Source organism: Oncorhynchus gorbuscha, linkage group LG19, assembly GCF_021184085.1.
Source record: "Oncorhynchus gorbuscha isolate QuinsamMale2020 ecotype Even-year linkage group LG19, OgorEven_v1.0, whole genome shotgun sequence".
Lineage (NCBI taxonomy): Eukaryota > Metazoa > Chordata > Actinopteri > Salmoniformes > Salmonidae > Oncorhynchus > Oncorhynchus gorbuscha.
Genome location: NC_060191.1, coordinates 23,331,152 through 23,349,379, shown reverse-complemented (window position 1 = coordinate 23,349,379; position 18,228 = coordinate 23,331,152). Strand labels below are relative to the sequence as shown.

The 18,228-nt window shown below is 45.4% G+C and overlaps 1 protein-coding gene across 3 annotated transcripts; it reads left to right on the top strand.

The window, feature by feature from the left end:
* On the top strand, positions 1 to 10,646 carry si:dkeyp-97a10.3. 3 transcript variants are annotated; one of them, XR_006833685.1, is made up of 11 exons: positions 1 to 192; positions 450 to 506; positions 1,366 to 1,716; positions 3,291 to 3,557; positions 5,270 to 5,557; positions 6,002 to 6,106; positions 6,613 to 6,668; positions 6,773 to 8,669; positions 8,745 to 8,785; positions 9,573 to 9,712; positions 10,381 to 10,646. XR_006833685.1 is itself a non-coding variant. In XM_046315265.1 (10 exons), the coding sequence occupies exons 1-10, from the start codon at positions 168 to 170 to the stop codon at positions 9,597 to 9,599; spliced, it is 3,114 nt and encodes a 1,037-aa protein (XP_046171221.1). In that variant the 5' UTR covers positions 1 to 167; the 3' UTR covers positions 9,600 to 10,646. The 3 variants fall into 3 exon arrangements, 2 of the variants coding, with proteins under 2 accessions (XP_046171221.1, XP_046171222.1); XM_046315265.1 differs by having other exon boundaries at positions 9,573 to 10,646; XM_046315266.1 differs by lacking the exon at positions 1,366 to 1,716 and having other exon boundaries at positions 9,573 to 10,646.
* Positions 10,647 to 18,228: the final 7,582 nt, after the last annotated feature.

Below are 18,228 nucleotides of genomic sequence, written 5' to 3'. Positions count from 1 at the left end.
TGAATTCGTCCTATAAGAAACTCTTATTTTTTATTGCGCAACATTTTCCATTGCAAGAGGTTTTACTAAGGTGTGGCCGAATGAATACACCTGCGTAAGTGAAACCTTTCACACTTAAACAAACTGGTTTTTGCCAAAAGTCTGCTTATGGCTTTTACAAATGAAACATGAGAGAAGAGAGTAAAGTCTGTCGTAAGTATTGACATTGAAAATCTTTCAAGACATGTTTTGAATTAAGTGAAAGTGAGTTTATTCACAATAGATTAACCTTATGTACTCTGTCAGGTTTAGATTGCTAGCACGCTAAGCTACTAGCATGTCCTACTTGTGTTGTCAGAAGAACACAGCCTGGGTTTCTTTCTTTCTGTGTTTTAATTAGTCTTAAACAGACACATTTCATTCACTTCAATTTAGTTGTGATTTGAGTCTGAGTCAAAAATCCTCCACAGGCTTTCCTGACTATGTGATGAACTTACACCTGCTTCCTGTAGTTCTGTCATTGGCAGGTAAGGCATCTCTCCTCCCTCAATTTTCTGACAGGGGCTTCAATGTTGACTTAATTGAGTACCCTAACCTAAAGCTGACCAAAAGGGTGTGCCTGTGGAAAGAATGCTGATGTGTGTGTTTTTAAAATGTCGGAGAGGTTGGACTAGTAGCTCTACATTTTTGGGAAATTCCAAGGTGACAGAAACAATGACTCCTCTCCAGCTCGGCTGCATTCTTTGTCTGTGTGTTCTATTGCATAAATGAAAAATAAAGTCACACACTCATCTCTCCTTGTGAATTTATTCAGCCAAAGTTTTGGCTTAACAACTTTATCAGGGTGTGTGATATTTTACCACACAATGTCCAAAGGCTTATCAGCTCTTCCATGACTGTTTCCCAAATGGCAACCTATTCCACCACACAGTGCACTACTTTTGACCATAGCCCTGTGGGCCTTGATCGGACCCCTATGTAGGGCACTATAAAGGGAACAGGGTGCCATTTGGGACACACACTTTGAGCCATACTTCCTCTATCCAGTATCCACCTCTACTTTAAAAGTCTGCTGTTGTTTTACTGCAAATGATCAATGAGGGAACCTCGGTGCAATTCATCTCAATTTTTGTCCTTCTCATGCACACCTTGTAAAGTCAATCCACCATGACTGAGCATATTGATTTGATTTAGTATAATTCATCTGCTGAAGACCTTTGGGGCCTTTTATATGCTTACAAAGTGTTTTGATAATTCCCCCAACTATACCCCTCAAACACTCTCATACTAGTGTTATAACTTGTTATAATCACCGTAAGACATTAAGCAGGTAAATAAGTGATAGTCATTGTATTCCTTTCTTTTCCCCCCTTTCCTACATTCCAGTCATCATATCTGTCACTCTCTCCCAGGACCTGGTCTCAATCCAGTTTAAGTCAGATCCAGTCCTGGTGCAGACTGGCACCGATGCGGTCTTCACAGTGGTCACAGTGTCCCAGGTGTTTTCCATCACATGGGGATACCCAGGTGGGGTGACCCCCCTGGGGCTTTGGGTGGGGGGCAGTGCAGTGCACAACACTGTGACCCAGTACCAGGGCAGGGTCACCATCACAGCCACCCAGCTCCGTATCAGCAGTACCCAGCTGGGAGACGCGGGGAACTACACAGTGCAGGTGGACCCCTCGCCCACCACGGGCCTGGCCCAAAACTCAAGGTCCATACAGCTCAGGGTATTCGGTAAGGAGGGAGGAAAGGAGGGAGTGAAAGAAAGGAAGGAGGGATGTAGTGGGGGAGAGAAAGGAGGGAGGGAAGGAAGGAGGGATGTAGTGGGGGAGAGAAAGGAGGGAGGGAGGGAAGGAGGGAGGGAAGGAAGGAGGGATGTAGTGGGGGAGAGAAAGGAGGGAGGGAGGGAAGGAGGGAGGGAAGGAAGGAGGGATGTAGTGGGGGAGAGAAAGGAGGGAGGGAAGGAGGGAAGGATGTAGTGGGGGAGAGAAAGGAGGGAGGGAGGGAAGGAGGGAGGGAAGGAAGGAGGGATGTAGTGGGGGAGAGAAAGGAGGGAGGGAGGGAAGGAGGGAGGGAAGGAAGGAGGGATGTAGTGGGGGAGAGAAAGGAGGGAGGGAAGGAGGGAAGGAGGGAGGAAAGGAAGGAGGGATGTAGTGGGGGAGAGAAAGGAGGGAGGGAGGGAAGGAAGGAGGGAGGAAAGGAAGGAGGGATGTAGTGGGGGAGAGAAAGGAGGGAGGGAAGGAAGGAGGGATGTAGTGGGGGAGAGAAAGGAGGGAGGGAGGGAAGGAAGGAGGGATGTAGTGGGGGAGAGAAAGGAGGGAGGGAGGGAAGGAGGGAGGGAGGGAAGGAGGGATGTAGTGGGGGAGAGAAAGGAGGGAGGGAGGGAAGGAGGGAGGGAAGGAAGGAGGGATGTAGTGGGGGAGAAAGGAGGGAGGGAAGGAGGGAGGGATGTAGTGGGGGAGAGAAAGGAGGGAGGGAGGGAAGGAAGGAGGGAGGGATGTAGTGGGGGAGAGAAAGGAGGGATGTAGTGGGGGAGAGAAAGGAGGGAGGGAGGGAAGGAGGGATGTAGTGGGGGAGAGAAAGGAGGGAGGGAGGGAAGGAGGGAGGGAAGTAAGGAGGGATGTAGTGGGGGAGAGAAAGGAGGGAGGGAAGTAAGGAGGGATGTAGTGGGGGAGAGAAAGGAGGGAGGGAGGGAGAATTACAGAAGTGAATAGCAGTGGTGGAAAATCGAGCATGAACTGTAATGTGATTATAGCCACTTGTTTGCCCAGACCTGTTAGTGTTTGTTATTACTGTTATTTTTAGCCACATATAGCACTTCTATCTTTATATTCTCAGTCCAGGCCTCGCGCTTATTGGCATCTTGAAAGCCACTTTTCCCATCTGCCCCTTTATTTACCATCTGCTCCCATGTCTGGATGTTGCTTCTTCTCCCAGCCCTCCATTATTTTCATTAAACAAAATTAGTTTAGGCAGAAAACACTAAGTGTCCCTCTATTTTCAGCATATTTTGAAGCTTGAATTGAATCCCCCTCGGTCTGTGGTCACACTGTGAAAGCCCAATAATGGCTCATTCAAAAGCTCTCCCTGTGTGCATCTCCCAATCAGTCTACTACTCCAGTATTCACTAGCCTGGTCCAAGAAGAGTTTGTGGCATGATAATGATAATGACTATAGGAGGTAACAATTACCATAGGAGTTGGCATGACCATAAGAGTAGTCAATGACCATAGGAGTTATCAAGACAACACTAACCGATTTGGGACCAGTCTATAATCTCCCTTGCTTATCTTCTCTCCCCACCCTAGATGCAGTGGATGGCGTGACTATGTTTGTGCCGTCAGTGGCTCTGGAGGGGGGCAATGTGTCTGTGCGCTGTACCTGGACCAAGGGGACAGAGACCAGTGTGATGTGGGGTAAAGGGGGCTCTGTTCTCACCTCGAACTCCAGGGTCACTATCAAAGGGGGCGACCTGGTGATCAACCCAGCCAGGAGGGAAGATGCCGGGGTCTACTCCTGCACCGTCGCTAACCTTGTCAGTGCTCAGACCGCCTCAAAGACCCTCACAGTTTACTGTGAGTCATTGCAGGTCCAGCTGCTGATGCTAATAACATAAGACACACAGTGAGCAGGGCCAGTGAACAGGGCCGGATACCAGACTTGGCATGCAGGGGTAATCCAGGGGTGATTAGATGGCATATGAACACTTGATAAGTCATGGCAAAATGTGTAGGATTGTATTTAACCATAAATTAACTTTAAAACTGCAACATTTTCTCTCAGCCTCATAATGGCAAAGTGTGTAGAATAGCATGAGATTAGCTCTATAACGGCACAATTTTCTCTAAACCTCACCCCACTGCTGGATTGCCTCTGAAGCTAAGGAGGGTTGGTCCTGGTCAGTCCCTGGATTGGAGATCAGATGTGCCTGGAAGTGGTGTTGGAGTGCCAGTAGGAGGCACTCTTTCCTCTGGTAAAAATGAATATACTGATCAAAAATGTAAAAGCAACCTGCAACAATTTCAACAATTTTACTGAGTTACAGTTCATATAAGGAAATCAGTCAATTGAAATTAATTCATTAGGCCCTAATCTATGGTTTTCACATGACTGGGCACGGGTGCAGCCATGTGTGGGCCTGAGAGGGCATAGGCCCACCCTGGGCTGCCGTGGTTACACGTGGTCTGCGATTGTGAGGCCAGTTGGAAGTACTGCCACATTCCCTAAAATGACGTTGGAAGCGGCTTATGGTAGAGAAATGAACCTCAAATTCTCTGGCAACAGCTCTGGTGGACATTCCTGCAGTCTGCATGCCAATTGCATGCTCCCTCAAAACTTGAGACATCTATGGAATTGTGTTGTGTGACAAAACTGCATATTTTACAGTGGCCTTTTATTGTCTCCAGCAGAAAGTGTACCTGTGTAACGATCAGCTTCTTGATATTCCACACCTGTTGGGTGAATGGATTATTTTGGCAAAGGAGACATGTACACTAACAGGGATGTAACCAATTTGTGCTCAACATTTTAGAGAAATATGTTTTTTTGTGCAAATGGGAAATTTCAGCTAATGAAACATGGGACCAACATTTTACATGTTGCGTTTACATTTTTGTTCAGTATAATAATAGCTCAATGCCCCGGGACATTGCCCTGTGGGGTGCCGTCTTTCGGATGGGACGTTAAACGGGTGTCCCGACTCTCTGTGATCACAGAGTAGCATGAGGTTAGCTATAAGACTGCACAATTTTCTCTCTGCCCCATGGCAAAAAAAGTGTAGAATTGCAGGGAAAACTGTGGCCCCAGATGCAGTTGGTCCGGCTCTGACTGTGAGTAACTATCTAGTGTCCAGGGTTCTGTTAATTAGGGCACTTTTGAGAAGTCAGAGTAGTCTTTCCTTGTTTTAATCTGTTTTCTTCTGTTTGGTGCCTAATGTACCTGACCCAGCAGTCAAAAAATGCTAATAATATGAGCTAGTTGTTCAACTACATTACACCAAGTAATGTCACTACCAGTTAGCCACATAAGTGCATTACTAAATAGGCTACAGGGCTAATTCTCATTAACAATAATAGCACTACTCATAAAGCCTCGAGAGCCGACTGATCCCGCATGAGCTTCTGGTATCATGCAACTCGCGAAGCTACTAGTCATACCCAACCCCCGTAATATTGTCCCCATCCATTTTGAGGTGAAACTTTACTGTGATAGTCTGTGAGCCACATGCTTTGTCTTTGAGTCTGTCTGTTGATGTTTCCCCCCCCCCTCCCCTCCCCTCCACCTCCAGATGGTCCTGACACCCCCGTGCTGAGCAATGATTCTCCGGTAGACTGTGTGGGAGGAGCGGATGCCGTGCTAGGCCAGACGATCCGTCTCACCTGCGTGTCCGACTCTCTGCCCCCTGCCACTTTCTCCTGGCAATACAACAATGAACCCGTGGCGTCTGGACAACCAGACAGTGGCGTGTTCAGCCTCCAGACCTTCTCCACCAACCAGAGCGGCCAATACAAGTGCGTGGCTAGGAACGCCATCACGGGCGCCACGTCGGAGAAGGGGACGGGCCTGGCCATCGTGGGTGAGTTATGCGGGACGAACACTGGCCTTGACCACTGCCGTGACTCATTCTGGTGACTGTTTCGTTTTGGACGGCGCAGCGGCATCCATCTTTGAGTGAAGAGAGGGGAACATTTTGGCACAGCCCAGCTCATCAGCGAAAGATTGATTCATCCAAATGCTCTCGCAATGGAAATCAAACTCTTTTTCTATGACATTCAGCTGTCTTCACTGTTCTTCCCTTTATTTCCACCACTCGTTCTCTCTCACCTCTCTTCCCCTGACATCACTTCATCATTCTCTTTCTGAAACCTCGTCTATTTGTCTGTCTGGGCTCCGTGTCCGTGACACATTATCATTATTAATTTCTGTCTCCACCTCCCTCCCACTCTTTCTGTCCCTGTCCCTGTCCCTGTCCCCCCCCACCCACCCACCCACCTTCCTTCCCTGTTTCCCTCTGTCTCAGGCACATGCCTCAGTGCAGGGGCAGTGGCTGGCATAGTGATTGGCTGTGTGGTCGCTCTGATCTTAATCATCATGGCCATCGTACTCCTGGTGCGCTGGAGGAAAGGTGAGTGTCTGTCTGTCTGTCTGTCTGTCTGTCTGTCTGTCTGTCTGTCTGTCTGTCTGTCTGTCTGTCTGTCTGTCTGTCTGTCTGTCTGTCTGTCTGTCTGTCTGTCTGTCTGTCTGTCTGTCTGTCTGTCTGTCTGTCTGTCTGTCTGTCTGTCTGTCTGTCTGTCTGTCTGTCTGTCTGTCTGTCTGTCTGTCTGTCTGTCTGTCTGTCTCTGTCTGTCTGTCTGTCTGTCTGTCTGTCTGTCTGTCTGTCTGTCTGTCTGTCTGTCTGTCTGTCTGTCTGTCTGTCTGTCTGTCTGTCTGTCTGTCTGTCTGTCTGTCTGTCTGTCTGTCTGTCTGTCTGTCTGTCTGTCTGTCTGTCTGTCTGTCTGTCTGTCTGTCTGTCTGTCTGTCTGTCTGTCTGTCTGTCTGTCTGTCTGTCTGTCTGTCTGTCTGTCTAAACATTCACGTTGACCTGTGTATACGATGTTTGAATACTGTATTTGACAATGTTGCTTATCGCAGTTGACCGAAGACCGGAGGCCACAGGACAAAAGGGACACCCAGACCTCATGCTTACAGTAAGACACTCCTCTTTTCCCCAAAATATTATCATTCTGAAAGCACTTTATTTCATCAATAAACCCATTTCTTTCTTGCTCTTCTCTTTCTCTCTCCTTTTCAGCCTCCAGAGCCCCCTCCACCTGGTACCCGGACTTTAGGTGGCCAGCACTCTGTACCACCCGATGGCCGCGAAAACACACGCACACCGCCACGCGACACTAACACACTTCAACACAATGGCCATGCCAACAACAATGGGTTCCCACACAATGCCCAACATCAAAATGCCAATTCATTTCCACGAAATGCCACCACGCAGGACCACAACACTTTCACACGCACTGCTGCACCTCAGAATGCCAACACACTCGACACCCTCCCACAGATGACTCAAAACCACCCGAACAATCCAAACATTCTCATACAAGCGGGTTCTACTCAGGTCGGTGTTAACCTGAACACACCGCCACACAACCAGCAAAATAGCAACGCACAGGTGGCCACGGTTCACGTCAATCTCAATTCCTATCCAACTAATGGTCAACATCCCAACCAACAGTCACAGCAACAATTTACAAGCCCACAGGACAGTACAATGCAGTGGAGTGCCACCAATGTAGCCAACAGTGTTAGTGCTCCTCAAGTTCAAAATAACAACCCACAAACGGTCACACAGACTGGACAGTCATACTCCAATCCCAGGATGCAACTTGGCGTGTCATATCCTGGTGGTCCTTCACAGGTTGACCACAGTAATTTAGACACTGGTCCTCAAGTCTCTACTGGTTCTGTTCCTACTGGTTACACACACGGTGGTCGAAGTCACACTCTCCAGCGAAATGCCAACACACAAGCCTGCCTGAGGGACCAGGCTGCTGATACCCAGCCTAGACACTCCGACCCAGCAGCGGCCAGTTCTGTGCCACCGGATCCCAGTCATGCCACACCAAGTGCCAGCTCACACCATCAACAAATGCCTTGGGACCGTCTGAGGGGCACCCCGGCGTACCCCAACAACTCCCCCAGAAGGGTACAGGCTTCCCCCGACAGCAGCTACACCTCTGATAGCACAGAGTCTCCGTCCCAGGCTAGACGATTTCAACCACACACCCGAAGGAGTGGGCCAGGAGCACGGACCCAGAGCCCCCCACAGAGCCGATCTACACCCAGGAAGGTTGCACCGACGGCGGACAGACAGGCCCAGAACCTCACCCACACTCATAGGACGAACAATCAGCCTGGGGCTCCAAGCCACACACAGTCGCATATCAGTTCCCATGTACGCCATACACCAAGGCAGAGAGCCCGGCAGGATGTCAGAGCTCAGTCCCAGATCACAGCTCAGACCGCTTCTCAAAGCCAGACTGGCCCCAGGCAACAAAATGCCTCACATAGCCACCACAACCCCCAGCCGCAACAACAGGGACCAGGCGCTCCACAGGGACTAATAACCAACATGCCCCGAGGCACCACACTCAACACTCAAGCTCTAACAAATCCAAATCACATCCCACAGACACAAATCGGGATTCAGTATGGTAGGGGAAACACACATATGATACCGCAGCCCACACAAGACCAGAGACAGGCAGCAACACAAGGTTGGGGTGCAATATCACAGCCTGTTACACAGAACCCCAGTAGCCTCACTCAGACGGCCCTGGAGATGCACACACTGACGACCCCTAACCCTTTTCACAACCGTAACCACCAGACACAGGCCGCCCTGCTCAACACCCAAGCTCGAGGCCCTAACCTTGGGCGCCAGCGGCCCCCCACGCCCCCTCCCGTGATCCCTCTGGCTCAGTTTCAGACTATCCCCAGAGAACGCACCCAGCACCAGTCTCCAAACCGGGGCCCCGATGGTCCTCTCAGGCCCCCAGTCAACATACACACCACACAGAGACACCCCAACGCCCACCCGCCCCACAGACATCCCGACGCTACCATGCCGGCCAACCTGCACTCAGGAAATGGCCACCACGTGCACGCTGATAACACACACAGGCACGGCCAAGGTACTCAACATGCCAACCTGCACTCAGGAAATGGCCACCACGTGCACGCTGATAACACACACAGGCACGGCCAAGGTACTCAACATGCCCACAGGAATCCTGCCCACCCACGCCAGGTAAGTAAGCACCAAAGTAGTGTTTGATATCAGAGCCAACCGTTCCCATATATTGTATTGTTTTATCTTATATCTGTGTCCATATTGCCCATGAGTTTCTAGTGAATAGACCACATGGTACAAGAGACAATGGCCTAATTCATGAGAAAAGCACCTAATCAACTATGGCATTATTTAAAATGAACTCTTCCAACTATTGACTTTTTTTTCCCACCAGTTTGGCGCCAACACATTAACAACAAGAACCATATTGACACGGTCAAATAAATATATAAAGGATATTTCATAACAGTGGTATTCACTAAGTCACTAAGTTGATGGTTTATATTTAGGATAACGTTTTAGAGCTTTGTAATTGATTTAGATTAAAAAAATAAAAATGACATCTTATTTGATTATTTTAAATATTTGACAAGTGATGAGGGCACGCAAGAGGGCCAGAGATAATTAGACACCTGTGAAAATGTGAAGTACCCAAAAGAGCCTCTAGATGTCTTGTGATAAATTACATAACATCGTTGAAACTTCAAAAGCTTCCAGTTATATACGCTCCCTTTGCATCCCGAGTCACAGGGAAGCTTGCCAAGCAGCTTTTATAGCCCTTCCTGCACTTTCTGTTGAGCGACTGGTATCTTTCTGCTGGAGTAATGACAAGAGTATTTGGCAGGGATACAGCCAGGGTAGTTTAGCTGGGTGTTTGTCTGTCTCTACCGTACCAGTGTGTCAGTGGCTATGTTGAACACGACTTGTATATAATTAAGGTCTTGTTCTTTCTCTCCGACACCAGACCCACCAAGGGAGGCCGAGACACTGAGTGATGCCAACGGACACACACACACACACCAGCAACTGACAAGAGGAGAAACACAAGCATGGATGACTATGGGAGCCCTACTCTAAAGCAATGGAGACCAAGCTAAAACAAACGTATGCACACACACACACACACACACACACACACACACACACACACACACACACACACACACACACACACACACACACACACACACACACACACACACACACACACACACACACACACACACACACACACACACACACACACACACACACACTATCACACACTATCACACACTATCACACACACACACTATCACACACACTTCCCGCAGTCTCGACTCCTGCCTGTCAAGTGTATGTTATTATCTGTTGATTTTCAACAGTACCGACAATGAGTCACTGGAAAACACACACTGATTTGTCCTTTCTGAAGCACCATACAACCAAATAGTAGGAATGAGAAAAAGGCCTTATTGATGGCGAGAATCTCCAGGCCGTGTGTACGTGGCCTCTCCCATTCAGCGTGTTCAGAGAGAGAATGAGGCACTGCCACAACAACGAGGACTTGTTTCCATTCATGTCTGTGTGTGTGTGTTGCTCCTTGTGACTAGAATAAACAGTAACAAGGACAGGAAAAGAGAACCCTTGCTGGACGGATTCCAATTGATTGAATGGACTTGGCCCCTGGGAACTATTGTGTGAAAATTCTGAAGGAAATAAAAACCCCTCTGTGACTTGCTTTATTTAATATTTCCATGGAAGTATTTATGTGTTGACTTTTTTGTTTACAGATGCTTCTCTTGACACCACTCAATTAAGGGGATTCGCTTCGGCGCCTGGGCTTCGGAAGCAATGCGCAACTAACTATGAAGGAGACCCCACAAATGGATGGGCCGCTTATTAATTAAGCGCTTTTCGGCGGCTTAAATGACTCGGAAAATAATAGCGGCCATGCGTGGAGGAGGTCAGCACAAAGAAGCTGCTGAGCTGCAACATTTTCCCCGACTCAGCAAAGCAAAACAATTTGCTCTGGGACTACAATGTTCTTTTGTGTGGGGGATTGTGATCACATTACAAAATGTGCATTGAACATGCTTTTCTGTTTTATATTAAAATAAATGTTCCATGTGAATACAGAATAAAGGGCCACCAGTTGGGGACCAGTTGGGGAACCCTGGGCTAGGGGTTGTTTCTAGATTGGCCAGTTTTCATGACCAGTTGGCACTCTTTGGGAGGCTAAGTTTTATATTAAAATAAATGTTCAGTTACAGAATAAAGGGAAGTTGGGGACCTGGGCTAGGGGTTGTTTCTAGATTGGAAGCCCCTCTCTTCCCCACTGGTATAATCTTAACTGCCTACTGGTATCATCTTAACTACCTACTGGTATAATCTTAACTGCCTACTGGTATCATCTTAACTAGCTACTGGTATAATTTTAACTGCCTACTGGTATAATCTTGACTACCTACTGGTATAATCTTGACTACCTACTGGTATAATCTTAACTACCTTCTGGTATAATCTTGACTACCTACTGGTATAATCTTAACTGCCTACTGGTATCATCTTAACTACCTACTGGTATAATCTTAACTACCTTCTGGTATAATCTTGACTACCTACTGGTATAATCTTGACTGCCTACTGGTATAATCTTAACTGCCTACTGGTATAATCTTAACTGCCTACTGGTATAATCTTGACTACCTACTGGTATAATCTTGACTACCTACTGGTATAATCTTAACTGCCTACTGGTATAATCTTAACTGCCTACTGGCATAATCTTAACTGCCTACTGGCATAATCTTAACTGCCTACTGGCATAATCTTAACTGCCTACTGGCATAATCTTATCTGCCTACTGGCATAATCTTATCTTCCTACTGGTATAATCTTAACTGCCTACTGGTATAATCTTAACTGCCTACTGGCATAATCTTAACATTTACATTTAAGTCATTTAGCAGACGCTCTTATCCAGAGCGACTTACAAATTGGTGCATTCACCTTACTGCCTACTGGTATAATCTTAATTGCCTACTGGTATAATCTTAACTACCTACTGGTATAATCTTAACTGCCTACTGGTATAATCTTAACTGCCTACTGGCATAATCTTAACTGCCTACTGGTATAATCTTAACTGCCTACTGGTATAATCTTAACTGCCTACTGGTATAATCTTAACATTTACATTTAAGTCATTTAGCAGACGCTCTTATCCAGAGCGACTTACAAATTGGTGCATTCACCTTACTGCCTACTGGTATAATCTTAATTGCCTACTGGTATAATCTTAACTACCCACTGGTATAATCTTAACTGCCTACTGGTATAATCTTAACTGCCTACTGGTATAATCTTAACTACCTACTGGCATAATCTTATCTGCCTACTGGCATAATCTTATCTTCCTACTGGTATAATCTTAACTGCCTACTGGTATAATCTTAACTGCCTACTGGCATAATCTTAACTGCCTACTGGTATAATCTTAACATTTACATTTAAGTCATTTAGCAGACGCTCTTATCCAGAGCGACTTACAAATTGGTGCATTCACCTTACTGCCTACTGGTATAATCTTAATTGCCTACTGGTATAATCTTAACTACCTACTGGTATAATCTTAACTGCCTACTGGTATAATCTTAACTGCCTACTGGTATAATCTTAACTGCCTACTGGCATAATCTTAACTGCCTACTGGTATAATCTTAACTGCCTACTGGTATAATCTTAACTGCCTACTGGTATAATCTTAACATTTACATTTAAGTCATTTAGCAGACGCTCTTATCCAGAGCGATTTACAAATTGGTGCATTCACCTTACTGCCTACTGGTATAATCTTAATTGCCTACTGGTATAATCTTAACTACCCACTGGTATAATCTTAACTGCCTACTGGTATAATCTTAACTGCCTACTGGCATAATCTTAACTGCCTACTGGTATAATCTTAACTGCCTACTGGTATAATCTTAACTGCCTACTGGTATAATCTTAACTGCCTACTGGCATAATCTTAACTGCCTACTGGCATAATCTTAACTGCCTACTGGCATAATCTTAACTGCCTACTGGTATAATCTTAACTGCCTACTGGCATAATCTTAACTGCCTACTGGTATAATCTTAACTGCCTACTGGCATAATCTTAACTGCCTACTGGTATAATCTTAACATTTACATTTAAGTCATTTAGCAGACGCTCTTATCCAGAGCGATTTACAAATTGGTGCATTCACCTTACTGCCTACTGGTATAATCTTAATTGCCTACTGGTATAATCTTAACTACCCACTGGTATAATCTTAACTGCCTACTGGTATAATCTTAACTGCCTACTGGCATAATCTTAACTGCCTACTGGTATAATCTTAACTGCCTACTGGTATAATCTTAACTGCCTACTGGCATAATCTTAACTGCCTACTGGTATAATCTTAACTGCCTACTGGCATAATCTTAACTGCCTACTGGCATAATCTTAACTGCCTACTGGCATAATCTTAACTGCCTACTGGCATAATCTTAACTGCCTACTGGTATAATCTTAACTGCCTACTGGTATAATCTTAACTGCCTACTGGCATAATCTTAACTGCCTACTGGCATAATCTTAACTGCCTACTGGCATAATCTTAACTGCCTACTGGCATAATCTTAACTGCCTACTGGCATAATCTTAACTGCCTACTGGTATAATCTTAATTGATTTTGAGATAATCTTGGCCTCCAGACATTCTGATCGTCTTCAGGTGTTACAAATAGTCCCAGAATATTGTATTTACTAAACTGTTTTTAAGTTGAAGAATCTGCGCTGTAAAATGACCAGCACCAGAGTTGCCAGACGAATACTGCAATTTTGCTCCACAGCAGAGATTTTCCTTACTGTGAAGCCAATTACTGTATTCCTGCTGTAAATGTGGGCACATGATTCCATGGAGGAATCTATTGGATGAGTCATGGTTGATAGAGGGAATAAGCCCACTGAATCTCAAGCCGTACCTTAGAGCAATAACAACGAGGAAGATATGTTGATCTCTGCATTCGGTACTAAGAACAGGAGAATGTCCTTTAGATAAACGAGTTGACCTTTTGAACCCTGTTTTGTATGTGCTGACACTCTGTGAGTAAGACACGTTGAATTGAATAAAATACTGTTATTCTTTTGCCGAGTATGCAGACTTCCTTAGGGAGTTGTTGATTTTCCACATGAGTGAAATGTCTGTTTCCTCAGCTTGTTATGGAGGAATTAGGAGCTCCTGGCTTGCTGCTCGATCAGTCCCTCAGCACAGCTCCCACTTGTGAGTACATCAAATACAGCCCTGCTCCACAACTGCTAAGGTAGAAGGACTTTGTACTGTTGAGGAATGGTCGAAATCATATTATAGTTATCATCCAAAGCTAAGTGACTGTCTGTTCCTCCAAAATGATAGGAATATGTCACGTAGGAAGACTCCATTGCCGACTGTACATGCTGATACTGCTTCTTCCCAGGATGCAATTTGCATGTACATCGAACGTGGTTGTTTTCCTCTCCTTCCGTGATTTACTGTGTTTGCTGTAGCAAATTTTAATTGTTTATGCCTCACATTAGGGCAATAAATTAGCGTACGAAACAAGGCAACAGGAATGGATGTGTAAAATCAGCATTTTTGTTGTGATTAAATTACTTACTGGTGTGTGTGTCTCGTCTTTATCACACAGTGGCTCCACCCAGCCCTCCTGACCCAGACGAGCCAGTGCTGCTCATCGTGTGTGTAACCCTTGCTGTGGTTTTGGTGGTGGGTTTTCTGGGGATCTACTATGGCTTCCAACTCCACAGGTAGTATCAACCCTAGAGGGTGTCTCTCACACAGGACAGTCAATGGACCTATTCAAATACCCTTCAAATGTATTCGTACTTCTTTCCATGAGGAAATCACTGATCTGACACATTGATTGAAGGGGATCAATGGGGAACGCATGTTTTCACATATCCACTCTTGTACTGATCAGTGATTTACCACAGGGAAGGGAGGAAAGAAAGCATCCGTTTTAGAGGTATTCACTCACTGCACAGATATAACCTACATGGTTGTAAGTCTCCTCTTCGTTTCCATCAGTGCTAAGAAAAACACCACTGAGACCACCAGAAGAAATGGGTCAATTTAAAAAAAAATGTTTAACCTTTATTTAACTAGGCAAGTCAGTTAAGAACAAATTCTTATTTTCAACGATGGCCTAGGAACAGTGGGTTAACTCCCTGTTCAGGGGCAGAATGACGGATTTGTACCTTGTCAGCTCGGGGATTTGAACTTGCAACCTTTCGGTTACTAGTCCAATGCTCCATGAGGATGAGTCCCGAAGCAAGACTTAAATCCTTCTCATTTTGAACACCTATCTATTATTTTCTTATTTCAATTCCATTTTTAACGCATGTCTCTCTTTGCAGGGACTGGCTGGAACATCGGCGTGTTTGTCTGCACAGGATGTGCATCTGCATGCAAATGTATTGGCTGAAGCCTAGTAGCAACATAGGTTGTGTTCCAAATGGTATCATATTCCCTATTTTGTGAGAGAAATTTGACCAGAGCCCTATGGGTCCTGGTCAAAATGAGTGTACTATAAAGGGAATAGGGTGCCATTTGGAACACATCCCTAATTTCAACAACGTCTGGAGTTGAGTATCACATCAGTCTGTCTGCAATAAACATTTTGAGCAGCAAAATCAGACAGGAGTTTTTATGTATTGTGACTCCACCAGGGGGAGCCAAACGTGCAAGAGAGACTTCAGGGGCCTCATCGATTAGAACCATTTCATTTGCCTTTAAGGTCTTTTCCATTAGATAGGATTTTACAACACTGCTTGTTCAATACCACAAAATTAAAACAATAGACTTGAGCCATAGGCAAGGAAAACTGGCTGCAATTCAATAAATATACTGAACACAGATAAAACTGTGGTGAATAGCAACAAGGAAATCCACAGTCATGTTTAGCTCGTCTAAAAATGATCACAGTCAGATATTGATTTAAAACACAACAGAGAAAACGGAAACCCCAGAGAATGCATGCAAGGCCTATTCGCTCGCTACAGAAAACGTCAACATCCTACAACTGCCACTTGTTCTTGCGTTGATGCACAGAGGGTTTATTTTTAGACATACTGTAGCAGAAGGGCATCCACTGAAATACGAACATGAATGGTCAACAAATCAAATATAAATCAGATCAGCAAACAACAAAATAGGCTTGTGTTTCCAATCGTTGCTTTCCTGCTGTATTTTCGTTTATTTGTAAAAACAATTTATTTATTTTAAAAAATCAAATAAATTGCGAACCATTTGTGACCATACTGCACCACCAGCATAGAAATAGAGTACTGGTTGAGTTTTTCTGTTTGTTCTGGTCATCAGGTCTTATCTTAAAGTGGCCATCAGCAATCGAACCAATAATAAAGCGTTCTCCCCACCCCTGTTCCGGCAGAAAGCTGAGGGACGGGGCTGGAGAAATGTAACCACTCTCATGTTCAGAGACAGAGCAATGGATGCAAGACTGATCATCCACGACGTAAAATGATAGTTCTAACCATGTTTTGATGCTATATAGCGTTTGTTTACATTTACTTTGTTTGCAAACATCGGAGCAAAACAAACGTATATTTTTGTCGGCTCTGATGGTACGAGAGTTGAACTAAAAGCTCACAAGGTATTTATATTCCTCAACCATCAATGGGTACTTACAGTATCATTAACTTATACATCCAAAAATGGGTGAAGAAACCGCAGATTGCCCCTTTAAAGGAAATAGATTTATATGTGTTCCATTTATGTATTACCATTGTGCATTTATTTATTACCAGGGAGGGGTTGGGCAGAGGCCTATCAGCTGTTATGAGGCCATAAGAAAAAACACATCTTAAACGATAAGCAGCTGAGCTAATGTGTGACCTCCCCCATCCATTGTCCTGCTACTGTAACATCCTGTTGGCTCAGAAGTGCTTTACCCGTATAAATAAATCATGTGTTTCTATGGCTCTACCACAGTAAGTCCTTGAGAGGCATGAAAATTAATTCAACCATTGTTCAACCATCTTGTCTTAAGAGTTGGACGGTAAATGCGCCTTCATCTGTCAAGGGCCTCGACACAGCAGAATGACAATTGTGAAAATGACAATGTCAAGAATTGAGACAGAACATATATTCAGACTCATACTTAAATATCTTAGAATATATCTTAGAATTGTTGCCGCTGAGGATAACACATTAGCCTGAGGTCTCTTGAGGGCGACAGAGTCATCACAGCTGCAATCTTTTCATGTCGCAGGAGGGTCAGGTCTGGCGAGAGAACACCGCGTGGCATTCGATGCGTGAATCAGCCGCTGTCGACAGTTGACCGCGGTGCATTGCCGAGCACGAGGCGCCAGCCAGTCAGACCGTACCGTTTTGATAAACAGCTCTTGACTTGCTCGCGCCACACACGAACCACGCTGAGGTTTCCGGGTAATTATGGGGAGAGACTAAGAACAAACCATTCTAATTATCACATGGCTTCATCTATCAGCTCGCCCGACACACACACACACACACACACACACACACACACACACACACACACACACACACACACACACACACACACACACACACACACACACACACACACACACACACACACACACACACACACACACACACACACACACACACACACACACACACACACACACACACACACACACACTGTAAGCACAAATGTCAGGGAGGCGCTCGTCATGACAGTCCCTGATTAAACACTCTCCGAGATGGCAGCTTTTCCTCTGACACGGTGTGTGTCTACCATCATTACCATGGGGGCCCAGCGTTCCCCTGATACCCCAACCCCCCCAATCTTACCTTTATCAGTACCACCAGGGTGCTCTAAATGCCCTGCTAGATAGAGGACCTCTGTCACTGCTGATAAATGCTGTGTCATTATGTCAAAAGTATGACACGTATTAAACCTGGCTTTTCACTATACATCTATACAATTAGTGTTCGATTGGAGCCTCGATCGGTGGCACACACATAAACACAGGCTGTATTCCAAATGGCACCATTTTCCCTATGTAGTGCACTACTTTTAACCAGGGACCATAACCCTCTTGTCAAAAGTAGTGCACTAACTACAGAGCTGGGAAAAAGTATTTTGATTTTCTCAATTTTCACATACTTTGATACTGAATGTTATTAGATCTTCAACCAAAACCTAGTGTTAGATAAAGGGCTCCTTCTATATATTAAGGCAAGTCGTCCAGGTCCCGAGGCAGCAAAGCATCCCCAAACCATCTCACTACCACCACCATGCTTGACCGTTGGCATGAGGTTCTTACTGTGGAATGCAGTGTTTTTTTGCTAGACATAATGGGACCCTTCTCATCCAAAAAGGTTTACTTACGTTTTCCAAGATGCACCTGGAAGCAGCTGGGCGATCATCAAGACTATTGGAAGAATGTTCTATGGACAGATGAGTCAAAAGCTTTTTTTGGATGACATGGGTCCCTCATACCAACGGTCAAGCATGGCGGTGGTAGTGTGATGGTTTGGGGATGCTTTGCTGCTGCCTCGGGACCTGGAGGACTTGCCTTTTTCACGGCACTATGTATG